Source organism: Panthera tigris, chromosome D3 (assembly GCF_018350195.1).
Source record: "Panthera tigris isolate Pti1 chromosome D3, P.tigris_Pti1_mat1.1, whole genome shotgun sequence".
In the NCBI taxonomy this organism is placed as follows: Eukaryota; Metazoa; Chordata; class Mammalia; order Carnivora; family Felidae; genus Panthera; species Panthera tigris.
Window position 1 is genome coordinate 2,984,030 of NC_056671.1, and position 27,790 is coordinate 3,011,819.

The window sequence follows — 27,790 nt, forward strand, 5'->3', positions numbered from 1 at the left end:
GGGTGGGTCTCGCGAGAAGGGCGGCGGCGGCGGCTGCACGGCGGCTGCTGCGCGTTGGCCGGGGCGCGGGGCGGCGAGCGCATGGAGGGCTCGGGCGGCGAGCGGGCGCCGCTGCTGGGCGCGCGGCGGGAGGCGTTCGAGGGCCGGCGCGCGGCGTGCGCGGCCGTGCTGCTGACGGAGCTGCTGGAGCGCGCCGCCTTCTACGGCGTCACGGCCAACCTGGTGCTGTTCCTGAACGGCGAGCCGTTCGGCTGGGAGGGCGCGCAGGCCAGCCAGGCGCTGCTGCTCTTCATGGGCCTCGCCTACCTGGTGTCGCCGTTCGGCGGCTGGCTGGCCGACGCGCAGCTCGGCCGCGCGCGCGCCATCCTGCTCAGCCTGGCGCTCTACCTGCTGGGCATGCTGGCCTTCCCGCTGCTGGCGGCGCCCGCCACGCGTCCCGCCTTCTGCGGGGCCCCGCGCCCCACGCGCGTCCGCAACTGCTCGGCGCCGCCCTGCCCGGACGCGCCCGCCCGCTACTGCGCGCCCGCCGCGCTGACAGCGCTGGCGCTCGTCGGCCTGGGCGTGGGCGCCGTCAAGGCCAACGTCACGCCCTTCGGCGCCGACCAGGTGAGCGCCGCGCGGGCGCGCCAGGTGCGCCCAGATGTGCGCCGGGGCTGGGCCGCGGGCAGCCTGTGCCCGAGGGACTGGCCGCGATGCGCCCTGGGGAGGGGTGAGCACTCCTAGGGGATGGCCAGGGGGCCCGCACATGGAGCGGCCTTCCCTTCTGGGAAGGGGCCTCTTGGGAGTGATGGCCAGGTGGCTGTAGGTGGAAGTCACTTCCTTTCTGGGAGTGGAGTCTTGAAGGCTATCAAAGGTAGCAGCTGTCAGAAGAGCTTTAGGGGACAAGCCAACAACAGGTGCAAAGGGCCTGGGGCCAGCAAGAGCGGGGATGCCCTTGTTGCCCTAGCTGTTAAAGTGACAGGCATGCTGCAACACTTAAATGAGATGTATTAAGTCAGCACATGTTGTACACACTCAGAATTAGGTAAGGTTGTATTGCACATACGTTAAAAAAAACAAAACAGAAGTGAGGAGAGAGGTGGTAAGAAGAGGCCAGGTCCTGGGAAGTTTTTAAAAGACTTTGAGGGGTGCTTTGCTGGCTCAGTTGGAGGAGTGTGACTCTTGATCTTGGGGTTGTGAGTTCAAGCCCCACGTTGGGTGCAGAGATTATTTAAATAAATAAAACTAAAAGAAATAGAACACAGTAGGAAGCCATTGTGGGGTTTGAGTGAGGAAATGACATGATCGGATGTGTGTTTCTGAAAGGGGGGCCTCTAGAGCAGGTGTGCCTGGCAGCTGTGACCTGACAGCCAAAACTGGTCTATTTCCTTTTTTGGGAGGGCCCACAAGCTAAGAATAAGAACGGTTGTTAAGTTTTTAAGTGGTAGGGGAGAAAAAAAAAAGAGTTTTGCGACAAGTGAAAATTCTGTGAAACTTAACATTTCAGTCTCTGTACAGAAAGCTTTATTGGAACAGCCCTACCTGTCGGCTGGTCACACAGTAGCTGTGGTGTGGCTGCTTTCACGATGCAGTCGCAAGATTGTGGAGTCGTCACAGAGACGGGAGGTCTCGCAAAACCTAAGATATTTACGCTCTGCCCCTTCCCAGAAGAAGTTTGTGACGTCTGGAGTGCAGACTAGTGAGGGAAGTGGTGCCCACACGTGAACCAGGTAGAGACAGGTGACGCTGGCCAGATTAGAGACGGGGATGTGGACTTAGGTGGGCAGAGTGGATTCAGGATAAGTCGAGGTGGAGTGGGCAGGAATTGCTGGCGGGTCATGGTGAGCAACAGGAAAGACGATGCGTAGGTTTTTGTGCTGAATAACCGTGTGATTTTTACCGAGGGCTTGCTCTGCCCCAGGCCCTTATGCCAGGGAGTGCATGAGTCCATGTCACACCGCCCCTGTTGTCCTGCTCGTTTCACAGACGAGGAAGCTGAGGCTGGGGAGGTTAAAAACCGTGTGCCCAAAGTCACACAGCCAGCACGTGACTGAGCCAGGATGGGAGAGCCTGTCCTTTGAACCTGAGCTGTAAGCGTACCTGTGTCAGGCCACCCATTACAGGAAGGTGGCACCTTCTAACGATGTTGGGAATGATGGATGCCTGACGTCCTGAATGCTTCCTTCTCTGCCCCGTGAAACGTGCTTTGCGTACGTGAAGTCATTGAATCTCCTGTGAACCTCCTACCGTTTTCCAGTAAGGAGGTGGACGTACAAAGGTGCTTTCTTTCCGTTGTGGCAAGTGGTCAAGCCAGGGTCGTGGGCATTCTGCGGCAGAAGCGCGGCAGAAACACAAAGCGTGCAGGGTTGGGTCTCGAGGCCCGGGCTTGTGGCTTTGGGGCTTGGGGGCCGTCAGTGAAGGGACAGCATGGGCCGCACAGCCACGTGATCACCTGCCATGGCCCTCACTGTTCTTGTTACGCTGCCTGATCTGAGCCTCTTGACGATCTATGTACTGGAGTTACCTGTCTTCCTAGAAACAGGCTGAGAACGTTTAGCCTGCACAGAACCATTCAAGGGAGTGGGAGCTGGGTTTGGGCCCAGGCTGTCTGCCTTAAAAGTCAGTTCTTTCCAGTGGATAATAGACCAGCAATTAACATTCATAAGGAGTGAATGGTCTTGCGAAGGTTATTTAGAATGCATGACAAAGAAGGAACCCTCCATGGTTAATCACATGGACATTTAAAAAAAAAAGTGCTCTCTTCGACCAGATGACCGGCCTAATCTCTTCAAATATGACCCTATGCTGAAAAGAATAGGACTGACCACTCTAGATTCAAGGACGTTACACCTGAGAACCAAATGCAATGTGTGTGTCATGATGGGATCCTCGGTGTTTTTTAAGCCATTTTGGGGGGCAATTGGGGTAATTGGATGATAGACCACATATTAGATAAAATCGCATTGACATTAAGTTTCTTTTTAATTTTTTTAATGTTTATTTTTGAGAGACAGACAGAGTGCGAGTGGGGGAGGGAGGGGAGACACAGAATCCGATCAGGGCTCTGAGCTGTCAGCATGGAGCCCGCGGTGGGGGTCGAACTCGCAAACCATGAGATCACGACCTGAGCCGAAGTCGGACATTTAACCGACTGAGCCACGCAGGTGCCCCGACGTTAAGTTTCTTAGTGCGATAATGGTCTGTGGTCATGTAGAAGAATGGCTTTATTTCTGGATTCATGTGGGGTGAACTGCCATCCTGCTGCAACTTATTTTTAAATCATTCAGCCTGGAGAGTATGTCATTTACAGGTGCAGAAAAAGAGAACCAAGGATCTAAGTGAAGGGTACACAAAGCGTATGTTTTACTGTTCCTTCAACTTTTCTGGAAGATTAAAACATTTCAGTAAAATGGTGAGGTGTCCTTGAACCAGTGCACAGATAAGGTGGATGTGGTCCCTCCGCACAATGGAATATCACCCAGCTGTGGAAACGATGCGCTGATGGGTGCTATGACGTTCTGGATGTCGACAACACCGTGTCAAGTGAAAGGTGCACACGTGAGACGCGACGTGTCCTTTTTGTTCCATTTCTACGCAGATGCCCACAAAGGACAGACCAAGAAGACTGCCACAACAGCGGTAGCTGGGGGCCAGTGGCGACAGGGTGGGAGGTGCCTGAAAAGGAACAGTGTCTTGGTGGCGTGATGGAATCTGGAATTGGATGGTGGCCGTGGTTGCTCAAGTGCGGGTAGGCCACCAACCACCGAGATGGACGTTTCCAAATGGGGAATTGTTTCGTATGCGGACTCTATCAGGAGAAAAGCATTCAGAAGGAAGGCGTTGCTGCTGTTCTGCCACAGGCTCGCTCGGTGCCGGGTGCTGCCTGCCGGGTGGAGGGAGGTCTGGGCATGCAGCCGGTCGGTCGGGCCGCTCTCCAGGGTGGGTTACTCGTCACCTCCTGGCTCTTCTTGTGTCCAGGACGTCTGCTTGTGTTCTTAAGGTAATGTAAGCTTCTCTATCACTGTCCCCTTCCCCTCCCACCCCCCAGCAGGGTCTCGAGGGAGCATTCTGAGCGAGAGATGAGTGGGGTCCGGCAGTGTAGCTTTGAGGGGCCTCTGCGGCCCTGAGACAGCAGATGGGCCACTGAGGACTCCAAGGCGATCCTTTTCGATGGAAGTCCTGCCAGCCCCTTATTTCTCCCCAGTGTTTAACCTTTTTCAGAGGTCGCGACCGTCCTTTCAAATAGTGAACTGAAAGAAGAAAAACTTACTTTACAGATAAAGAGAGGAAATGATACTTTTTTTTTTTTCCTGGAGGGGGGAAAAAGTTGCAGTCTTGTGCATTTTAAGGAATTTTTCCAAATCTGCCAGCTGTTTGACTTACTGTACATGGTTCTGTTCTTTTCGCTGGACTTTTGTGAATTGACTGCCGTAGCTCCTTTGGACTGGTCACATGAGAAACTTGTTTACCCGCGGTGGGGAAGGGCATGAGCCCCAGAGCAGATGACGATGTGATGTGACTAGTGAGAAGTGGCTGGCTGTAGGCTTGCCAGCTCAGGGCACAGAAGCATGTGATTTGCAGCTTACAGGAGCCAGCTTCCCATTTGTGGAAAAAAAAAAAACAACAAAAAAAAAAACACTGGTATGTGGTTATTTAGGGCCTTAGTAACAGGCTTAGATTTCTAAAGTAACGTTGGCTGGGGCGCCTGGGTGGCTCGGTTGGTTGGGCGTCTGACTTCAGCTCAGGTCACTTCGGCTCAGGTCCTGATCTCTCGGTTTGTGAGCTCGAGCCCCGCGTCGGGCTCTGTGCTGACAGCTCAGAGCCTGGAGCCCGCTTCGGATTCTGTGTCTCCCTCTCTCTCTGCCCCTCCCCTGCTCAAGCTCTGTCTCAGTCTCTCCAAAAATAAATAAATGTAAAAAAAAATTTTTTTAAAGTAACATTTAAAAATGAAGTACACTTGCAAGTTCGAACAGGTTCACTGCCAGGTTCACGCAGGACGATGTGTGCGGTGCTGCCGTACGTGACGAAAAGGGCCCGACGTGCTTGAACTGATACGACGCTGTCTGCGTTAATTGCGTGGTTCTCTTCCCCCACTAGGCTGGCCGCCCCCCACCCCTGCCACCTCTCATGCTATTTCTATCCTTCGTTGTGTTTTCTCTGTAACCATTTCTCTGCTTACAATTGGTGTTTCCTCTGGTCTGTGTCTGGGATAGGGTGGACACTCGTGTCCAGTTTACTGATACAGAAGAACTGTCTTAGAATACGAGAAATTCCCAGGACACATCCTTCAGCCTGCGTTCACGCCGGCCTTTGGTCTAGGACCTCTGTCCGCTTCTGACGGGGGTGGGGGACAAGTTGAAGCTCCTGACAACGTGCGGGGTATTTAAAACTCAGATTTTCAGTTTGGGGTGGTGGTTCCCATGTAATTACTTGAGGCAAGTTTCTTGCCAGGACAGCAGGCGTCCTTAATCATTTCGGATTAGAATATGTTTTTTCTTTGGAGTCACAGATTTGGCTATTTCCTATCTGTACTTTAATCTTAAAGCATAGAGGTGAAAATATCACATGAGGTTATATGACTGCTACCAAGGTGCTTTTTTGTATCTGGTGCTTGGTGGTCTGGGCCCCCATTGAGAACCTTCTGTGTTCTTGGGTAGTGTGGCCTGCCCTGTGGAACACACCAGGTCTGTTACTGGAACAGAAATTAGTCTCTTCATAACTTAAGGAGTTATGAAGCCTTAAAGGAGCCTTTCATAACGCTTCATAACTTAAGGAGGAGACAACACAGGTTCCTAGGGCAGTCCTTGTATGCAGTCCAGCATGAACCACAGCTAGGAAGCTTATTTAAAAATTGTGTGAGAGGGGCGCCTGGGTGGCTCAGTCGGTTGAGCGTCCGACTTCAGCTCAGGTCACGATCTCGCGGTCCGTGAGTTTGAGCCCCGCGTCGGGCTCTGGGCTGATGGCTCGGAGCCTGGAGCCTGTTTCCGATTCTGTGTCTCCCTCTCTCTCTGCCCCTCCCCCATTCATGCTCTGTCTCTCTCTCTGTCTCAAAAATAAATAAACGTTAAAAAAAAATTAAAAAAAAATTGTGTGAGATGGGGCGCCTGGGTGGCTCAGTCGGTTAAGCGTCCGACTTTGGCTCAGGTCATAATCTCACGGCTTGTGAGTTCAGGCCCTGTGTTGGGCTCTGTGCTGACAGGTGGGAGCCTGGAGCCTGCTTCGGATTCTGTGTCTCCCTCTCTCTCTGACCCACCCCTGCTTGCACTCTGTCTTTCTCGGCCTCTCAAAAATGAATTAACGTTAAAAAATATTTAGAAAAGGTAATAAAAACTGTGTGAGATCACTGGCTGGTGTAGAGAAGGTGTCCGTGTGGATGTGGAAATCAAGGTCAGGTGGGAAGGTGTGAGGGGCCTGTCCCCATGTGGAACATCACCAGCACTGTGGGGCCCATTATGTGGTCTTCTCAGAGTGTGACCTGGGGCTCATGTCCGAGTTCAGGAGATGAGGGGTTCGTGAGCCCCCCAGGAGTCTCTCCCTTATCAGAATCTCCCGATTCCCTGGATTGCCTTCCTAATCTGAAAACAGCATGTAGTTTTAGGTTCAGTCTGGGATTTCCTTTTTGCCCCAGATTTACCAACGTGTGGAGTTGTGCAACGGTGGTTCTAAAACTTACCTGTGAATACAGGTCGCCTGGAAAAATGTTTAAAATGCCGATTCCTGGGCCCCAACCCCTGAGATGGTGACTGGGTGGGTCTGGAATGCGAGTCTTGTGAATGGGCACTTGTAGGGAGCATTCCAGTGTTTGCAGAGCAGGTGGTCCCAGCCAGTACTTTGAGAAACTCTCCTGGATTTCTTGGATTTCAGCATGATTAAGAGAAGCATCCCCAGAAAGTGCAGTGATTAAAGTTACGGGGTGCTCCTTTGTCAGGCGCCCCGAATGGATCTGTAGGCACCGTTTGGTGGGGCTGCGTTTCTTATGAGCTGCCACAGTGACAGTGACCGTAGTCATTTATACGGGTTTCTCTTCCTTGAGGATGATCACGTTTTAAAGCCTGTTTCCTCCCCATTGTTTTAGGTTAAAGACCGAGGTCCAGAAGCCACAAGAAGATTTTTTAATTGGTTTTATTGGAGCATTAATCTGGGAGCAATCATTTCCCTGGGAGGCATTGCCTACATTCAGCAGAACGTGGGCTTTGTGACCGGCTACCTCATCCCAGCGGTCTGCATCGGGGTGGCTTTCCTGGTCTTCCTCTGTGGCCAGAGCGTCTTCATCACCAAGCCGCCCGATGGCAGTGCCTTCACGCATGTGTTCAGGATACTGGTGTATTCGTGCCGTCCCCAGAAGCGGATCGGAGAGCACGGTCACAGTGGGTGAGTGCCGGCTGAGACACGACGCTCCCAGCGCTGTGGATACAATACTGGTTTGTGTCTGACGCACATTACCGTGTGCAGGGCTCTGGTTGGCGGCTTCAGTGTCTCACGCGCACGCGAGGACGTTGTAAGGCGCTGCCGTCTCCATTTTTTTTTAACGTGTATTCTCTTATTTTTATTTTTGTAACATTTATTCATTTTTGAGAGTCAGAGACAGAGTACAAGCAGGGGAGGGGCAGAGAGAGAGGGAGACAGAATCCGAAGCAGGCTCCAGGCTCCGAGCTGTCAGCACAGAGCCCGACGCGGACCTCGAACTCACGGACCGCGAGATCATGACCTGAGCCTAAGTCGGACGCTTAACGGACTGAGCCACCCGGGCGCCCCTGCCATCTCCATGTTACAGGCAGACCGGCAGCCTGATTCCGGGACTCATGCTTTTAGTGTTTAACTTCCACCCTGAGTTTCCTGTCACCACTGGTTCGGATGGACCTCTTCTGTAAAAGTGACAGAGATAGACATTGGCAGAGAGTAGAGAAAAGACGTTATACATACTCCCTGTGTTTCCCTTTTGGCTTTAAAAAGCTTTGAAATTCATTTGAATGAAACATCCAGCAATTGCTAACTTGTATTGTACTTCCGAAACAGTAAGCTGCTGTGTCTGTCTTCTGAATCGGCTGCTGAGTGGGTCAGTGTGGGCCCCGTCATCCACTGGTCCCTGCGGCCGCTCTGGGACAGGACGACACACGAGCAGAATTTTGAGAGGCAGGAGGGGAACTGCATCGTCCCCTCTGCATGGGACTTCCCAGTTTTAGCGCTGGAAGTCCCACGTCCTGGGGAAGTCCCGGGCAAGCTGGGACAGATGATAGGTCACCCTCGATGCATATTAATACAGAAAAGTCCGGAACTTAGCCCAAGAAGAGAGCTCAGCAGTTTTGGGCTTTATCACTGAAGCGTGATCTACCCGTAGTACAGAGCACCCCTCATACTGTGTGGTTCTGGAGTTAGGACGGCCTCATTCGACATAGGGTCTAGAGTATTTGTCACCCCTAAAAGTCTCCAGGACCCTTGGCAGTGGACCCCCTCAAGGAGAATTCTGATAGGCACTCCTGATAGGTGGGCGGGCGGTCCCTGAGCCAGAGGCTGACCCCTCAGCCACACAGGGCTTTGTGCAGCACACTCCTCGCTGGGTGGCACTGAACTCTGGAAGGTTCCGTGCGCCAACCCCCACACCCACCTTCTCGTGGTTGGTGCCCTGAGCCATACGAACGTGTGGTATTTCGTCGCATGCGGTGGGTTTGAAGCTGTTCCAAAATAGCTCTCGTGGCCCTGCCCCTCCGCCTGGGGCTGCCGTGGCCCCTCAGCTCTCCCCGCCCGTCCTGGGATTCTGACGGGTCCGTGCGGCGCCCAGACCCCTAGTTCCTGACCGAAGATGGTGGCAGTGCCGTCTTCCTGGTGCTGTGCCTCGGCCTTGCCTTCATCAGGCGCAAGCAGGGGCTCTCATCCCACACGTTTGGTCCTTGGGTTGAGTACTCGTGAGCAGACCCATCCTCTTGAAGGCTTGGGGTGTCGGTGCGTGTGGTACGTGGTAGACATTCCTGCAGGAGGACGTCACGGCCTCATGAACGTTTTGGGGTGTCCTGCACAAATGGCATGATGAAAAAGGTGTGGACTCTTACTTCAGAATCTGATTTCCCTGTGGGTTCGGTTTTGGGCGACTGGCACAGTTAAAATCGAAAGGACTGTCTGGCAGAGAAGCTGGTGGACCCGACAGTTCTCGAGTTATGTTCTCCTTACGCACGGGTCCGGACTCTGTGACCTTGGGCAGGCTAATGACCTTGCCACGCCCGCATTCCCTGTTTGTACAGGGGACAGGGGCTCATCTTGCAGGGTCATCGTGGAGCCTGAGAAGCTGGCGTGTGCATGGCTGTTAGCATGGCCCGGCCCGTGCTGAGAGCCCGGTTACCGTGAACTGCGTGGCCGGGAGGGGATGAGCAGCCTCACCTGGGGTTCTGCCGAGGTGCTGATCTGCTCTGGTGGCTCCAGGTTCTTTTTGGTCTGGGCTGGTCTGTGTTTTGGAGATGACTCCATGTCGATTTCACGTGAGAAAATCGATGTGTATGCGCTCGTCAGGCTGAGTGGGGATAGTTCTAATCCTTTTCTGAGATGCACACCTTGAGTTGAGAATCTGAGAGTCACTAGACCCTCTTCCTGGGAGAACGCACCTGCGTGCACACAGCAGCCTCTGCAGACAGTTCCGGGGGAGCACTGGCCTCGTGACGCTGGGGCCCTTTCTGGGTTCTGTCTGTGTTCCAGGGCATTCGTGTCGTGGCTTCCTGTTGGACCCTTGTGTGTTGCACAATAACACGCTAACAACACGCGTGAGTTAGGGAAAGCGTTAGGTGCATTTGACTTAGCGGTATTCAGAACAGTTGAGGAATGCAAGTTGTGTGACCAGTAACATGGGAATGATTCGATGTATAAAAATGGGTTTGTCCTTTGACACTGACAGGATTTTAGAGAAACACATGGGTAGATGATGTGGTAAATCACCGACCGTGTCTGTAATAGGTACGTAGGACTGGACATCTTCTGGCCAAAAAATAAAATTGGAGAAGCTTAGTGAATATTTTCAAAAGAGAGTCTGAATACTATCTTTGGAATTTAGCATTTCTCCCTGAGCGTGGTTTTCCTGATTCTGTTCCCTACTAGATAAGCTGCGTGCGGCTCGGGTGCCACCTCTGTGTCCCTGGCTCCCAGCTAGAATGGACCCAGACATGCAGGCACTCAGTAAATGTTTGTTGAACGGAACTTACCTTTCCTGTCCAAAACGTAGCTGCAATATTAAGTTAGTTTTCAGTTTTTTGCCTCCCCTCGAACGTTCAGGTTAAGAAATGTCAATGTTATAAAAAAAAAAAAATTGAGACAAAAATGATTTAAAATAGTGGTAACTTAAGTTGGATAGTTTAAGCTACAAAGCAGACAACTAGAAAGCCGTTTATAGCCGAGTTGCAGAATTGGAAGATAATTATGTCCTGGTGGTTCTGGCTTTAGAAAGTAGTTGGTCGACAAAACAAATTTTTCTGTATCACCCCTAACAACCTAGGAGCATCCATATCCGCTGGAGAGTTTCAGAGCTGTCCGCTGGGACCTGCCCATCTTCTGACTAGTGACAGTGGCCTAGAGTAAGCGGGCAAGCTCTGTTGCTAGTGCCCAAGCCGGGACCCAAAGGCCTGAGCGTGAGGGTGATGCCTGCGGCCAGAGAGTGGACGGGTGGCGTCCTGGCCCCCGGCTTTGTCACCGCAGCAGGGGGTCCTTACCCTTCCGGCCCGGCTGCCTCCTCTGCAGTGGGGCCAACAGGAGCGTCTTGGTGGTCGTGGCTCGTGGTCAAGGTTATCGGGCAGGCGCTCAGTGCCCCCTGCTGCCAGGTGACCTCGTCGTGTTACCGTCACGCCCCCAGCCTCCCCCCCGGAACAGATCCCTTCCTCACGGCCGCGTCGGTGGCTGCGTTTAAGTAAACGGCTTTGTTAACAACCTCAGTGTTATGGTCGCAAGGTCTTCGCGTTTGAAAAGCAGCGTGATTCAGAATCCACACCGTCCCGCACAGCTTTTTTTCCTAAACGCTGGTGCAGCGACGTAGCTGGGGTGGCAGCGGGAGCAGAGGGAGCCGCGGGCCCTCCTCGGTGTGGGTGAGCGGAGCTGGAGGCCAGACGAGACCCGGTGCCCGCCGCGGCCGCCCCCGTGCGGTGCGGCCGCTGGTGTAGGAACCGCGTCCGGCGTGAGTCAGTGAGCGAGGGGCTGAAGGAAGGCACATCAGCGCAGCCAGCTGCCTCCCTGCCTCCAGACTGAAATTGTTGCCAGACAGCCCGTTTCCGGGGGTGGAAGAAAACTAACTCCTTCATTTTGTCTCCCAAAGTGAAGGCGTTGGAGCCCTTCAGCACCCTTCTAAACACAGTCTGTTTGATTCATGTAAGAGGTCTCGCGGAGGGCCGTTTACGGAAGACACGGTGGACGACGTGAAGGCCCTTGTGAAGATCGTCCCCGTCTTCTTGGCTTTGATACCCTACTGGACCGTGTACTTCCAAGTGAGTGCCGCCGGGGCCCCCCCTCCCCCGGCCCGGCCCTGAAGCTCCCGGGTGCCTCGGTGGCCCTCCTGCGAGTCTCCGGGGTCTTGGCGTCCCACTGTCGGTGCCCGAGTCCCTTCCGCCTGGTTCGGGGTTGTGAAAACCCTTCGACAGGAGGAGCCAGGAGCGGCTGCGCTCCTGGTTTCCCAGGCCCCCCTTTGAGTCTCATTTCTCTGTTCCTTCTTTCTCGAAGTTCTCTGCAGACGACGCGTGTGGGGACCAAATAACCGGGCTGTTCTCAAACTGAGCGTTGCGCGTCTGCTCCCAGAGCGGGGTGGGGGGGGGGGGCATGCTCGAGCCTTCGCACACCAACCGTACCGCTTTCTCACCCAGATGCAGACAACGTATGTTCTGCAGAGTCTTCACCTGAAGATTCCGGCAATTTCCAGCCTCACGGCCACTCCTCACACGGTGAGAACAACTGGGGCGATGTGCAAATTGTCCCCCTGGAGCTTGTGTGACACACGGGGTCCCCCCGCAGGCCCTTGCGGGAACCAGGAGCCTTCTCGCTGGAAGCGGCTTCTGCTCATTTTAGAGACGGGTCTTGATCGGCTGAGTCGCTCACCGATTGGTGACTAACGTCACTAAACCCCAGCATCCTCACCGCACTTGGCCCCCTTAAAGCACAGAAGCGCAGACACAGAGGCATTTAGAAAGAGGTCTTTTTCAGTTCTAGTGTGTTGAACCTGGACTTTTTCCTTAGGCGGTTCCACTTGGTAGGAGTGGATTGTTCTGGAAAGACACTTGTCCCCGTTGGACATTAGTTACGTGGTTGCGTGTTCCTCCCAAGAACTAACCTTGTCTGTGTGTTTCCAGTTCCCGGCGGCCTGGCTGACCATGTTCGACGCGGTTCTCATCCTGCTGTTAATTCCCTTGAAGGATAAACTGGTTGATCCCATTCTGCGAAGAAACGGCCTACTCCCATCATCCCTGAAAAGGATTGCCGTTGGAATGTTCTTTGTGATGTGCTCTGCTTTCGCTGCAGGTGAGGTGGCGTCTGTGTCTCATTCGGAGAGCCCGAAACCGGCTTCGGCAGCCGTGGGTGACTCCAAGCATGGTGACTGGCCCCCGGTCCTGCCGTGTGTGCACCAGAAAACAGAACATCGTGAACGTGGGTGGTGTGTGTTTTCTAGTTTCCGTTATGTGACGTGTAAGATGTTCTTCCCGCGGCTCCACCATTTTCCTTCTAGAGCCAAAACCACGTACTCTGGAAGGTGACTTTTGGCTTGGATCAAAGGAGGCTTGTTGTCTCCCTCCTGATTGAGATTTTGGACAACTGTCGATTGCCGAATGGATGAATGTTGATGTAATTCTCAAAGATGGGGATTCTCAACCCTTAGTTCTTAACGTTAGGTCCACTAGTCGGCTTCAGTCTGCCCCGGACCGTTTGCGTTTTTATGTAAAACTGTGCATTTCGTGACAAGAAAGGTTTTATCAAACACAGGTTTGCGACCAGCCTGCACCCCCTAGAAAGAAACGGTTGAGAGCTGATGCCTCAAGTATCCCAGCCCTGAGGGGGGAGTTTTCCGTTGGGGCCTCCCTCGTGTTTTCGTGATTCTTCTCTTCTGAACCATAGATTGGAATATCTTCTTCTGATGAAACTGAGGTATCACTGACTTCCTCAAGTTGCTCTGGAGTTCTTCCTTCATCAATATTTGAAAATTATGGAATCGTAGGATAGCGTAGTTACATCACGAGAACAGAAAAGCTGATGTTCTTGAACCAACTGTATATCACCCGGTGTTATGAGGAATTGAACGTGAAGCCCTGCCGAGACGGAATTTAATATTCTCCGGCAGTGTTTTCTAGCAGCCTCCCTGCACTGTCCCCAGAGTGAACATATTGATATAGTACTTAATAGATTTAAAGAAATGAGTCCCTAGGCTTAAGAGATCTATATTGCAGCGACCGGGACATTTTAGAAGACAATTACGTTTTCTCTTGATCAAATAGATAATTAAAGTGAGGTTGTGTCTGAATGAAGTTTTTACTGTGTGCTTTCTTTATAATTCTGTTTCCCTTCCAGTCCTGGGGCACATAGGGAAATAAGCAAAAGCAAATAAGAACTAAATTACAGGGGGGCTCTAATTGCAGGTCTCACTGAGCAGGATCGGAGATCATCGGGGCCGTCTGGAGTAACAGAGCGGCCTGGGGTTGGTGTCTGTGTCCCGCCTCCCCTGAGCACCTGCCGTGGGCTCGGCTTTGGCCTGGGCAGCTCCCCTCCGTCCCTGCATCGGGGAGCCCTGTCTGGACCATGGCCACGCTGGTCACGTGCTGGGGAAGGCAGCTTGTTCTGTCCCTCTGGGCAGGGCGGTGTCCTCGGTTTTCAGGCATTTCCTAGCAGATTCTAAGTTCGGGCTCCTTTAACACCATCTTACGTTTTGGTTTGATTTCCGGCTGGACAGCCTCTGGGGGGCACCCTGAGAACCGGGGAGGGCATTCTGGGGGTCTCTACGTGTCCGTGTGGGAGGCAGCAGGCAGACGGTGACCGCTGAGGGTGCCCAGTCGGCCTGGCGGTTCCGCCCGTCACCGGCGCCAGTGGGGCGGACGGGCCGTGCCCTGAGTGGCTGCTCGCGCCCTGCGGGGTGCTCGTGTGGCCAAATGGCCCTGAGACTCCACGTAGGAATTGATTTCTCAGGAATGGAACACACCCGCTATGCTTGTTCTTAAGAGGCTTGAAAAGGCTTTCTGTGCTTGGTGGCCGGATATTGGGGAGGGGCCTCGATGTCACTGGTTCGGAGATTTTAAATGTCTTGTGCTTGAACCCAGCAGTTTATTAACTGCATCGTAAACAGGGGCCCGAGCTTCTCACAGCGTGACTTCCAGCTCTGGCGAGTGTTACTTAGTTGGAACATTAATATGTTTTGAGTAGAGACCTGAAACTATCATAGCAAACCAAAATTTTAATCGAAAGGAAACTGTTTTGCCTTTGAACTTACTACCTCCTCCCGTAACCAATCAATAGCTTCCATTTAGTACCATGCCTGCTGGTGATAGTGTTTTCTTTAGCGTCCCTGAGATGAGAAGAATCAGGCAGGCCCGAGGGGTTTTCTCAAGTGTGCATAAGAAAAAAGGAAGTGTGTTCGTTGGTTAGATTTCCTTTTCTTCTTAAAAATTGTGTGTGTGTTCTTAAATTACTGAAGCGATACGTGCTCACGGGAGGAGAGGAAATCTTGGAAGCATAGAGAAGAAAATAAAAACGAGCTGTAATTTCCCTAGAGAGCCTCTCTCCTGGGATGGTGTGAACTGGCCTGATCTCCTTTGTGTGTCTGTGCACATGCACCTCCTTTGTGTTTTTGCAAACATGAAATCCTGTTGTGGAAGCTGATTTGAGCCTGATGAGAAAACAGAAGCGTCAGAAAAACCACAGAGTGTAATAAAAGCTATGCATGTTACATGTAAGGAGAAAACCCCCAAAATACAGATGAGCCGTTGCACATGCGCGTGCGCACACACACACACACACACACACACACACACACACGGACACATCATTCCACCGCCTAAGGAAATCTGCAGTTACCACTTTGCAGGTGCCCGGGCAAAATTATCTGTGTGCTGTGTGGTAGGCGTGTTTCGTTTCCTTTGTCACGCGCTTTACAAAGCCCTGAAGTATCATGAAGATCCTCCCGTGTCCGACGCTCACGTACAGCTCTCCAGTGTTGGGTGTCAGGGCTCTTGTTTTCACTGCCATGGTCACCGCCACGGCGGAATTTCTTTCCTTTCCAAATACTTAGAAGCGTAATCATGGCACCCTTTGAAGGCTTTCGATAACCTGACGGAATTCTCTTCCGGGAAGGTGGTGAGGGGCTCTGCCATTGTCCCGGGCTGGTGGTGCCCTCCATCCGCCTGCCGGCCCCTCTGTGCCTCGTGACTGTGTCGTGGGACTCTGTCCCGCGGGTGTGGGCAGGGGTCCGTGCGCAGACCTCAGGGCCCGAGAGCATCCTGAAATTGGGGCAGAACCAGCTGAGAGCCTTTTTTGGGCTATAGCTTTCATTAGTTAAGAACCCCTGGTCCACAGCAGGTCTTTAGAAATTAGTGTCACATGGTCAATCCGTGGTCATTACAGACACATAGAGGAAGCAGGGGCGACCTCAGTGCATCCAGAACCTCACCATCCAGTGACCACCACGTCATGTCTTCCTAGAACTTTTTCTGTTACAGGTACATTGTTTGTTTGGTTGTTTTTTTTTTAATAAATAGAAACGAAACGAACCAGCCACATTTGTAATCTACTCTCCTTGTTTACTCTACACATACCGTTTTTCTGTGGCGACTACACACTTAAGTTACGGCTTTTAACAACTACATGATATTCTGCTGTTGAATGTCCTGTCGTTTTTTAAGCCAGCCTCTCTCGCTGCACACGCTGGCGGATTCCAGTCTGTGCGCACACGCCTGTCCGTGCACGTGCCTGCTCTTGGCTCGCTGCCCGCCCCGTTCCATCAGCACCCCTGTCCGTACTGAGCACCTGTTCTGTGAGTCTCTTACCTGAAGGGCTTAAACACGCTATGTCTTCACTTCAGTGCGTATGGTGGTGGTGGTGGTGGTGGTTTCCCCCCAAATAACCCGCCCCGATATTTGTGTACCGTGTATGCTCTGTGGCGTTTTCTACTGGGCTCTTCCTGTTCATCCTGATGTGGAAATCCAGACTTTCATCTTAGGAATATTCTTTCCAATTGAATCATTTTCCGTTAACTTTATTTATGGTATCTTGCAGGTTTTTTGTTTTTTTTTTAATGTTTATTTTTGAGAGAGACAGAGACAGAGAGCAAGCAGGGCCTCGAGGAGCAGAGAGAGAGGGAGACCCAGAATCCGGAGGGAGACGCAGGCTCCAGGCTCCCAGCTGTGAGCAGGGAGCCCGACGCGAGGCCCGAACTCACGAACCGCGAGATCACGGCCTGAGAAAAGTCGGACACTCAAGCGACCGAGCCCCCCAGGCACCCCGGTGGCTTGCCGTTTTATACACATCTTCACTTTAGGTCCTGCCCATTTTCCGTTGGGCTTGTTCCTCGCTGCACGAGGTATTTCTGCTTGCTCACACGGAGGTTGTTTAAATCCCGAGTTGCAGTGAATTCTTCTCAAATGGTCTCTTGTTGCCTTCAGATCACACGGTTTCTTCTCCTGCCTTCGCGGTGACCCTCCCTCCCTGTGTCTGTTGGGCGGTGTTGGCTGGGCTTCCCGCCAGGCTGGTAGGGGGCGTCCACTGGGCGGCTCAGCGGGAAGCTTAGAACTTGAGTTTGAGATACACACTCACGACGATGCCAAATTTGTCAGCTGTGTTTCACGTTTACTGAGTGTCGTTGGCAGGAATGAAAGTTGGCTTTTCCTCAGGTACCACGTTTTGGTTTTCAAGAGGGTTACGTGTGTGCCCCCCGCCCCCACGCCCTGGGATGTTCACGTTTTTGATTTCCGTTAACTTCCTGATGTTCGCGCCTGCATTTCGGAAACACCTGTGTGTTGAGAGGGTGGGAGGGTGCTGGCCTTGACTGCTGGGACCCTGCTGTCCTGTTGACGCCCGCTCGCCCCCACCGCGGTTGACCTTGCCTGGCCTCCCGGAAGCACCCCTAGGCCCTGTGCGCAGGAGAATATTTCCACAGGGGACGATGATCGTCTCCTCCCTGGGAGTCCAGGTCTTCGCCTGGAGAATCCTGTGAGCCCCTCACTCTGAGGAGACGTGCGGTGACCTTTTCACCTCTTCTCAGTTTTGTGCAGATCGTGTTTTCTCCACAATCCCTTAAGCTTTTTTTTTTCTAATGTCCCGAGTAAGCCGTTCATTTTACTGAGTTCTAGGCTGGAGATAAATACAGTCTTCTAAATAAGCCTGCGGGGCCTCCTTCCTCATTTACAGTTTCGTGTATTCTCTGCTCTTTCTTCTTCAAATTAGGTTGGCCAGAACTGTATGTGTTTTATATTGTTCCGTAGACACAGCTCTTGACTTTATCAATTTCGCTTTCTCTGTGTTTTCTAATAACAGAGAACAATTAAGGGACGCATTTCTATTACCTCGGGTTGGTTCTGTGTCTCTCTCTTGTGCGTTACATCCTTCACTTACTTTTACTCACTCTTTCCTGTTTAACAGTGGAAACCGCGGAATGGTATGAATTTGCCTGTCGCTGCTGCTTTGTCAGGTTTCCTGTGCTTGGATTTGTTGTAATGTCTGTTGTTTTCTAAGGGTGCGTAAATGGGATTGTATTTCCTGTATGACCCAAGAGTAATTTCAGAGAATTGTTCCCATGGTATTGATGTTTAGCCGTAGGTTAAGGATGCCTACTTTTATTGTGGATTTGGGAGAGATCAGGGCTTTATGACTCCCGCACTGGGGACTTTGGGCCCTCCTCTCTTGTCCTGGTAGCACTTCCTAAGACGTCTGTAGGGTGCTGAATACGATGGTTCCTCTGCTGTGCCATCAGCTGTGTTCATCAGATGCTTTAGAGCAGGGGCCCTAAACTCAGTGCCTTCAAGGGGCCTGGGGCCACACGGGTGAGCGCACGGTCCGGGAATGCGGTAGTCTGTGCATCCTGCCCACACCCTCCCTGAAACTCTGTGTGGGCCTCCCGCACTGCCGCCCGAGCACTGACCTTTGTGGCCCCTCCGTTCAGTGAGTCCTGAGCCGTGTGCCATGTCGATGGTGCCCAGGCCTTGCCTGCGGGTCTCCAGATTGCAGCCCTTGCCCCACACGAAGCCTTACTTTTTGTCTACTTGTTGTGTCAAGGGCTGGGAGGGGTGTGTGTCTGGTCGTCCCTGTGTTTCGAGCTGATGAGGCTGTTCTCGCTCTTCTCCAGGGCTTCACTGCGTCACCAAGGGAGGATGGCCCTTTGGTAGCGAGGCAGAGCACGCGGGGCCCCTGAGACCTGGGCACGGGGTGGGGGGCAGACTTAGCGCTGCTCGTGGTTAAAGAGCTTGGAGGGGATTCTGTCCAGTTCTGTGAATCACAGATGCCATTGTGTCTGTGAAGCCGCGAGCACAGGGCTGCCCGTTGGCTCAAGGAACACGCCGTAAATGGCGCCCGTTTGTTACTCCAGGTGTGTGTTTCTCAAATCTTTCTTCTGCCGTGTTGTTGGGCGTCCCCTCTCCCCTCACTCCTGCCTGCCGGCTGTGTCGTGGCTAGTCCTTCCCCTCACCTTGGCCAGTGGCCCTCATCCGGCCCCCGCCGCGGGTGCTCGTCTGGACCTGTGCAGAGTCACGTCCTTCACTGAAGAGTTTGCCGCACTGGCTGTTCCAGCACGTTCCTTCCCGTTAGGTCTGTGCTTCCTTGTTATTTCCCACTATTAACACTGATGACGGCCTGTGCCCAGGCCTCTGTCGTTGGTGGAGCCCCCCAGCCTCCACTGGCAGCGTCCTCTTGTCTGCTGTGGGGTTGGCCCCACGGCCCCCACAGGAGCTCCCTCATCTGTTTTCTCATGTCCCCTCCCGGGCCTGTCACCTGGGTCCCCCTGGCCACTGCCCCTTGTCCCGGCCTCCTCTCCCGCAGTCTGTGTCGTGTCCGTGTTGTCTTGCTGAGACCACAGAGGTCTTGTCCCACGGCACGTCACATCTCTCCTCTGATGTCCCCGCTGGTGTCCCTGCCCCCCGATACTCACTTACACACATCCCCTTAACTGTGCGGCCTTCCCTGTGAAGAAGAGAGTTTTTTCCCGCTTCAGTTTTCACCCCCAGGACTGGTTGGAAGGGTCCTTCCCTACAGACCCAGCTGCACGCTGGTGGCTGGTGCCGTGACCTTGCAGTCTGAGGGGAACCTCGGCCGACCTACAGGAAGCGGGTCACACTCTGTCCCATGGTTGGAAGATGCTCCAGCCGGGCTAACACTGCTGCCCACAGCCCTGCTGTAGGACAGCTGTCACTCATGGATAAGGCACCACACACCTCAGACGCCCTGTCCCCAGCAGGCGGGAGCACTAGCCAGACGGCTCCGCACCTGCATGTCCTGTGAGAGGACGTGGTGTGGGGGCTGGGGTCCCCTGGACACGCGGCCAGGGAAGGGACGCAGGTGTCTCTGATGGCAGTGAGCCGGAGGCGTCCCCTTCCCTTGCTCCTTCCACGCGTTCTCTCTGTGGACGTTTCACTGGACACGTAGCTTGGGGACAGCTTCCAGAATGTGTCTTCCACCCCCTCACTGGTAGCCTGGACCCTCCCCACTCTCTGGTTTTAAATACGTACGCATTGGCGTGCTTTTCAAAGCCTGGGGTCCATGATTTTATTCACAGAGTTCTTTAGAAACAAAAGTGGTGGCCTCTTCCACCTAAGAACTTGGTGCTACGGCTGTTCTTTGTCAGCCTCACTCCGTGTGTGTGTGTGTGTGTGTGTGTGTGTGTGCGTGTGCGTGTGCACGCGTGCATGCGTGTTACAGGGAGTGGCTGTCTGTACTCCTGCTTGTTTCCAGTGTCTCTTTGTTGCACTTGACGAAAGACCAGTAGCTGAGCGGGGTCACAGGGCCGCTGAAGGCGGTCTGCTCGCTGGGGTCACAAGGAACCTGGCGTCACTGTCAGTAGCAGGTTGCAGGAGTAACGATAAGTCAGCACGGCAGCCCGAGTCGGGTACCAGGACGAGAAAACGTCTCCAGCCTCACTGCCTTCTGACAAGCCGACGCATTCTTACTCTGCCACAGCGCTATTTAGCGTGGCCCGGCTCCTCCTGTTAGAAACAGAAGGGGTACAGGTGAGCCATCCGGACGTTTGAGGATTAAACCCCACGTGTTGAGTCTCCTGTGTGAGGCGCCGTGAAAAGCCCACATGAGTCGTGTATGGTTCGATCAGTGTTTGAGTAACTAGGAAGCTGGGAGCCGGGAGGTTCTCTAGATTGGGGACCTCCGGGGAAAGCTGTGTCCCTGGGCCTTGTCCCTTCATGTGATTTTTTTTTTTTTTTTTTTAACGTTTATTTATTTTTGAGACAGAGAGAGACAGAGCATGAACGGGGGAGGGGCAGAGAGAGAGGGAGATACAGAATCTGAAACAGGCTCCAAGCTGTCAGCACAGAGCCCGACGCGGGGCTTGAACTCACGGACCGCGAGATCATGACCTGAGCCAAAGTCGGAAGCCCAACCGACTGAGCCACCCAGGCGCCCCCCTTCATGTGATTTTCAAAATAATAATCGTAACAGACCTGTAGTTTTTTAGTTTAATTGCAAATGTTAACGAACAGAGGTTCTATTAACCTACTTATTTCCTACTTAATTCCAGGAATTTTGGAAAGCAAAAGGCTGGACCTTGTTAAAGAGAAAACCATTAACCAGACCATCGGAAGGGTCGTGTATTACGCTGCCGACCTGCCCATATGGTGGCAGGTCCCACAGTACGTGCTGATTGGCGTCAGTGAGATCTTTGCAAGTATAGCAGGTGAGGCTCCTCTGAGGTCGGGGTTGGGGTCTGGTTTGAAGGCAGGAGGGCGTGTCCCTGTGTTGGGGGGGTGACGCAGGGACAACAGATTGCCTCTGTATCTCCTGGCAACAGCTACGGTTCAGAATGTGAGTTGGTAAGTACAGTAATCCTGTAGAAGTGAGGTTCTCCTTCCTTCCTGGGTATAAAACCAGGTTTCCCAAAGACATTCCCATGCATTTGTCCCCTGCTGTGGGGAAGGAGGAAGTCCCGGGTCGGGCACTTCCTGGGCACAGCTCTGCGGTTACCCTGCGGCCCCCAGGCCCCCGGCCGTGGGCCGCTGCCAGAGCTCTGGGTGTCTGGGTGTGCTGGGTCGGCTTCATGAAGGAGGCAAACCTGATTGCTAAACGTGTCTGCACGAGCCTCTCTTGTCCTGGGAGTGAGGTTCTGTGGGGTGTGGACAGGTGTGTTGTGTGCAGGCCTGTGTCCCGCTTCTGGGAGGGAGGGGGAGGGCGAGAAAATTATCGACAGAGCTGGGTGTGTTGTGGGGGGATGTGGGCGGTGGTTCCCCCTCCTCACCTCTCAGCGACTCCCGCAGAATTGGCTCACGATCTGTGAAAGATATAAATCAAACCGTTGTCTACACTGCGCATCTCCACATCTAGTTATTATAAAAACTGGAATTTATAGATGTCTCTGTTGAAATTATTTTAAGATATATTGCCGTTAAGATAGAAGTCTTAACACAGAATCCCATTTTAGTGTACATACATTGTTTTCAGACCCCTCTCGGTTGAAAATAAAGAAGTTTGATTCTTTAACCTCTTTCTTTCCATACGGATCCATCCCGAAATCCAAGCACTGAGAAGTCAGATGTTACCTTCAGTTTGAAAGCAAGGACTTGACATTTTGCCCCGTGACTGGAAGGACTGTCATGGTGAAGAGAAGGGGCCCCTGACCTCTTGACCTTGTGTTAACTACGGTCCTCAGAGTAGGGCAGGGAGCTGAGTCCCCACGTGGGGCCCGTGCTCACCCTGCCGTTTGAGGCAGGGCACCGTCAGCCTGCGCCTCTCACAGAAGCAACCCCCTTGTTTTCACAGGTCTAGAGTTTGCCTACTCGGCGGCCCCCAAGTCCATGCAGAGCGCCATCATGGGCTTCTTCTTCTTCTTCTCTGGCGTCGGCTCGTTCGTGGGCTCTGGACTGTTGGAGCTGGTGTCCATCAAAGCCATCGGCTGGATGAGCAACCACACAGACTTCGGTAAGGGCCCCGCCGGCAGTTTGAAAACGGCCACTGGCAGAACCCGGTGCTTACGCGACGGCAGGCCAGGCGTCTGAGCGCCAAGGTCACGTTAAGGGAGGTGGGCTGCCCGGGGGCGGCCGTGTGCAGTTCCTGGATTGGCGTGAGCCGCCCCCCCCACCCCCCCAAACACCTGATCTCCTTCATCCTGACCAGTTTCCCGAGGCCCCTGTGAGCCTCTATCTGCCCCAGGGGCCAGTCTCTGGGGCTGCTGCTTTCCGGAGACATCTTGGACCCCCTTGTGGACCCCAATCTTCGTGAGGCAGATAAATGCTCTAGCACATAATTCCCTTTATTGAATCTTGGTTTGTATTTTCCTTTCTTTTCCTGACAGTAGCTTTACATTTTCTGGTATTAAAAAAACAGGTAGGTAAATAGTTGTTTTTCTTTCCTTGTGACCTGTCACAATGGGATTTTACAGCTCACACCAGTAGGTGGCATCTTGGGTGCTAAACAGAGTCACTCAAAAAGGACCAGAGTTTTGCTGTTTCCAGATTTATGGTGGCTTTTAAATGGACGCAGGAGATGAAGGAAGTTTCTTTCTTTTTATGTTACCGTTTTGCTTCTGAAAGCAACTTTATTACTTCATTACATCCTTATGTAACCTTGCAGCATTAACTCCGGTCAGCACTCTTAGCCACCTTCAGGTCTTAAATCCCCTTAAAACTCTGAGGAAAGCGTGGGGACTTTGCCAGAAATTACAGCATTCCAAAAGCCCTGCGCTGAGTTAAGTTCCCATCCTAAGGGGTGAGTGTAAGCCTGTGGGTCCCGATGTGACGCCCAGAAACCTAGGCCGTCAGTGTGGGCCCTGGGGCGTGGGCTGCAGTGCATTCCAGCTGTTGGAACGTCTCCGTGGCAGGCGCAGACCTGGTCGTCCTGAAGAGAGCGGGCAGGTCCAGGGCTTGGTTTCTGCACGTGGGGCCCCTGGAGGGGACAACAGGTGCACACGGCATCCGAGAAATCTCACGGGTCCTGGTGACCGTGATCTGTTCTTGTGCACGCAGGACAGCCCTCCTTCAGAGAGAGCCTTGCTGCAGAGACCAGGTCTCTGTGATTCCTCAATGTGGATTCTATGTCTTTGTCTTAGTTTTCAGCATATCCTGAAGGATTGATTGGTTTTGGTCAATCTCATTGCTTCCCAGAGATTTGATCCCTTCTGGGCTAATTTAGTATTTAGTCACTAATTGAGTATCTCAGACTTTACCCTGGTTTACCCCTTATTTCTGACAGGGTTGCTTCCAGCCCTGCCCTGTGAGGCTCGTCTCCAGTCCTCGCACATGGCACACGCACAGGCTTGGACCCGGGTCTTGTGTGTTGGTGTTGTTTTCATCGCGTGTAGCCTGGGACGGCCCCACGCCACTCCCGCTCCTTACTGCCACGCCAGTGAGGAGAGTTTTGGTGAGCTGTGCTTGCGGCCCCCGCAGCCCGGGTGGCGAGGCGAGGCGAGGCTGCGGATGTAGGAACTGTGCAGTGGTCCAGGCAGCTCCCTCTCTGCTCCCTCCCACCTGGGGATTTGGGCAGAGAATGGGACACGGTAGCCCCCCTCCAAAATCAAACCTGGTTTTAATAGCCCAGGTGTAATCCTGGGCTCCATCCGTGCTGTTCCTGACTCTCTGCTGTTCCACTCCTTCCCTTCAGCTTCTGTGTTCAGGCTGCTGCTGAAGCAGGTGGCGTTAGAGCTGGCTTAGTGTGTCATGATCGGCCCACGAAGTGGCTTCCCGTGCAGTCATAGGACTGCGGTGTGAAGGGAGAGCCCCCACCCTTCCCCCTCCTTCCTTCCCTACCTGTTCTGTGGGCGTGCTTGGTTTCCATCCTCATCGGGCCCAGAGTGATTCATACGGCGAGGGGCACCGGTCTGAAGTGCACAGTTTGAGACGTTTTCCATCCAGATCAGAATGCAGGACGTTTCTGGAGGCTTCCCTGCGGCCAGCCCACTCCCCACCGCGCTAGGTGTGGAGCGCTGTGATGTCCGGCACCGCGGACCCCCTTTGTCCTGTGCTCTGCTGTGGCCGCTCCCTTCCACGCTCTCGTGTGTGGATCCTCCGTGGCTGGTTCTTTATTATTTGAGGAGTAGCCGGGGGAGGAGTCTGTCCAGTTCACTTACCTGTTCTCTCCTGCTGGGTGCTAGCGAGGTTTCCAGTTGGAGGCTGTCGTGAGTCAAATGCTGGTTCTCGCACGTGTGTCTGGGGCACGTGTAAGGTCAGTTCTCTGTGGCCCAGGCGTCTGTCCTCCCAAGTACAACCTCCCAGAGTTTGTCTGTATGTGCATCGTCCTGCAGTCGGTAAAGAGGCCCCAGAAAGCACGGGGCGATTGCTTCTACGGGGTGACGCCATCTCTGAATGCCCTCTGTCACCCCCACAGGCCGACCTGCCAGGGAACGCAGCGTATAGTCCCTGGGCGTGCCCGCTCTAAGCTTCGGAAGTTGTAAATGGCTCTTCACTTTGGGCAGATTCGCATTTCAAAGTCGGCCTGCAGAGTGACGTCACCGGTGTTCTGACAACGACCTCGTCTCTTAGTGTTGAATGCCGACAGCACGGTGGTGGCCACAGACCCTGGGCTCCACCAAGGGCGTGCGGCTCTCTCCCAGTGCCCGAACGGAGCCTGGCCCGCCGTGAGGGCTCAGGCGCCGCTCTTGCCTGTCTGCTGAGAGGTGGCCTGCTGAAGCTCAGGTGTCCCCACATCCCTTCCCAAACCAGCCCGCGTGCCAGATCATGGTCTCCCGCAGCCTGTGTGCACAAGAGTTCTCTAGAAGTGTGTGAGCACACGTACAAATGTACATTCGATGTATTGTTAGCTGCGTTTATCAATACGGGCTTCCGGAAACGTTGGTGCAGATGAGTATATGTTCAGATGGAGGGATGTACCAGGATAAGCCAGCTTCACAAAGCCCTTCAGAGGAACAAAGCCTCCGTTTCGTAAGAAGTCAGGGCTGCTGTGAGACCAAGTACAGTGTTTGTTCATCTGTCGAGAGATGTGTCAGGGAGCCTTTTCAGTAGGTGACAGATGGCGGAAGGGGTGGGACGCCTTTGGGCCGTGGTGACAGGGTCAGTCCATGTAGGGAGCCCAGGGCAACGTGTTGTGCGTGGATGTTTGTGTAGAAACATCGCTGTATGTTGTGCACGTGTCCTTCCTGCTTCTCCGTGGTGAGCGGTTGGGTCAGCGGTGCTTTAAAGACTCGCTTCTCCCGTGGAGAGACCGCCAGTCCGTGGGGTGGATGGTCCTGGACCCACCTGGAGACTGAGGACAGGACGGTGGCAGACGGGCGGGCTGGGCACTGTGGCAGGGTCGTTACCTGCTCGTTTCCTCCAAATGATGACGCTGCCCGCGAGGTCTCGTGGGCCCCCTTCTGCAGGTGAGGAAACAGCCCAGACTGTCAGGCCATTTGGACTTGACCTTTGTTGGTTGAGCTCCACGGTCTGCGGCTGGAACCTCTTCCTCCTCCTCGGGATTTATTGGGAACTAAAGGGAATATTGCATGGGAAATGCCGCGCTGAGTGCTTGGGGCCGAGTTGAGCATTTGGTATGTTAGCTACTGGGGTCAAGTTCGCTCCTGTATCACCTTGAGGATGCTGAGACCTGCGCATTTGCGGGAAAACATCTAAAGACACGCTTCTGTCTTCCTGTGGTACGTAGAGTGTATGTCACCGTGCACTCTGGCTTGTGAAGGGCACGCACGCTCTGGAGTGAGTTCGGTGTCCCCGAGCTCCCGGACCATGCGGTAAATCCTGAGCCCTAAGTGGCCGCGGCGTCCAGGCTGCCTTCTGGTGTCGCGTGCGGTGTTGAGAAACGTCCAGATCCGAGACCCGAGTTGCAGGGAACAGCACCCGCAGGACTCCGCATGGAGATGGCCTCTCTTTAGTCGCCTTCCTGCTGTTCCGCCGGACGGCGGCTCCACGCAAGGTCAGCCGTTTGCGGGGGGCACGACCACGGACCTTGAGGGGCAAGCGCTGCAGGAAAAGACTGGAAGGCAACACCGTGTGACCACGTATCTGCTTCCGGGGGCAGGGACGCAGCGGGGTGCGGCCTCGTATCTGCTCCGGGTCGGGGGAGGGGTGTGGGCAGGGGCGCAGGGGGTCCCTTGTTCACTCCCCCACTCTTTCCGGGCGGGAGCAACTTCAAGTAAAAACAGACTTTCTCTGCTGCGTCCAGTCGGCACTCCCGTCGCTCGCCTTGTCGCACGCTTCTCTTCGGCCCACCGCCCGGATTCCCCTGGGGGTGTGGGCAGAAACAGGTCGCGTCGCTGCAGCCCCCTGGTCCTCCTTCTTTGTCTTCTGGGGGGGGACGTTTGAGGGGCAGGGGTCACGCCAGGGACCCCCCCACCCCGCCTGTGGTGGAGACACACAGCCAGCTTCAGCGCGCTGTGTATCTTGCGTTTCGGAGACACGGGCTCTTCGACTTTCAGGCGCTTATTTCCTAATAGCTACAGGTGAAGAGCACCCTGACCTTGCTCGGGACCGAAGGTGGTAGGTGAGACCTTCGGAGGTCCGCAAGCGCAGCTCACGCCTCTCTGGTCCTCCCCAGGGAACATCAACGGCTGCCGTCTGGACTATTACTTCTTCCTCCTGGCCGCCATCCAGGGAGCCACCCTCCTGCTGTTCCTCGTCGTGTCTGTGAGGTACGACCGTCCGCGGTCCCGGGCCATCGGTGCGCCCGCCGGCTGGAGGACCTGACGGCCCCGAGGCCGCGTCCACAGGACGGAAGGGGGCCGTGACGCTGCGCCGGCCGGGCCGGGGGACTCGTGGTCGCCGTGCAGGGGCGGCCCCTTCTTCCCTTGCCTTCTCCCAGATGAGCTGGGTAAGTGCCTTTCCGTGGTTTCCTTCCGGGGGCAGAAGCCGAGCCCCGCGGACGGGGACCCGCGGCGGAGCCGACCAGGGCCCGAGACCGCGCGTCTGGTCTGCGTCCTGGCACTGGTAGCAGATGCTGTGGCCTCCTGCCCGCAGAGACCGTATCCTCTCACTTTGTTTCCTTGTGCTTGAGAAGCGTCCGCTCAACCTTGAACGGGAGGGCTTTTCAGGAGACAAGAATGTGGGCAGGTGCCGCAAGGACTTGGTGCGAAGGTCACGTCCGCGGTTTCGCTCGTAAGCCGCCGAGCTCGCCAGTGCCGGGTTTTTCCGTGGCGAATGTGTTTTATCCGTGTCTTCAGAAACTTACTTTTAAACCATCGACGATTGTTTTCTCACGAAAGAACGTGCGTCAAGAAACATTGAAGGCCGTGTGACCTGTCTCAGGCGAGCAGGAGCCCTGAGGGGGTGTGAGCCTTGCGTTGTCTGTCCTGACATGTCATCCCATCCTGGGTGCCGTCGAGGGCGAAGACTGGTCACCGAGGTGGTCGGGGAGCCTCACTCCGAGCGGAACTCGAGATTCAAGGCCACTGGCAGTGTTAAATGTCCCGAGCGCGCTTGAACCGTTGGGCGGTCTGTGTCGTTGTTTCACGTGGCTGTGAGGGTTCTGATTTGTTAAATAAACTACTCTTTCTTTGTTGCTGTATCTCTGGCGTAACCTTATTATAAAAAGCCCCTCAAATGTGGGACCCAGTAACTACTTCTTTGCGTGGTTTGTGCACGGCCTTCGCTTACTTGCATCGGAGGCCACAGGGATTCATACACTGTCGTCTCCTGAGTCCCGAGGTGATAAAAGTCACAGTAAAATACCCGTTCCCGTCACAGCTCTTTGATTCTTCCAAGATAGCGTTTCCTAATCCTGCTCT

General features: G+C 54.1%; 1 protein-coding gene across 2 annotated transcripts; it reads left to right on the forward strand.

Moving 5' to 3' along the window:
- Positions 1-81: 81 nt before the first annotated feature.
- On the forward strand, positions 82-27,570 carry SLC15A4 (solute carrier family 15 member 4). Of its 2 annotated transcripts, none has more exons than XM_042961437.1 (8): positions 82-606; positions 7,055-7,350; positions 11,264-11,432; positions 11,805-11,882; positions 12,288-12,456; positions 20,651-20,806; positions 21,886-22,044; positions 26,605-27,570. In XM_042961437.1, the coding sequence occupies exons 1-8, from the start codon at positions 82-84 to the stop codon at positions 26,751-26,753; spliced, it is 1,701 nt and encodes a 566-aa protein (XP_042817371.1). In that variant the 3' UTR covers positions 26,754-27,570. The 2 variants fall into 2 exon arrangements, with proteins under 2 accessions (XP_042817371.1, XP_007090105.2); XM_007090043.3 differs by lacking the exon at positions 82-606 and adding an exon at positions 3,086-3,979.
- Positions 27,571-27,790: the final 220 nt, after the last annotated feature.

What these genes read in the sequence shown, in the direction of transcription:
- SLC15A4 (XM_042961437.1), top strand. Translation starts at nt 82, where the DNA reads ATGGAGGGCTCGGGCGGCGAGCGGGCGCCGCTGCTGGGCGCGCGGCGG. An exon ending in CGCCCTTCGGCGCCGACCAG is followed by an intron (nt 607 to 7,054) that starts GTGAGCGCCGCG and finishes CCATTGTTTTAG; the next exon opens with GTTAAAGACCGAGGTCCAGA. An exon ending in GAGCAACCACACAGACTTCG is followed by an intron (nt 22,045 to 26,604) that starts GTAAGGGCCCCG and finishes GGTCCTCCCCAG; the next exon opens with GGAACATCAACGGCTGCCGT.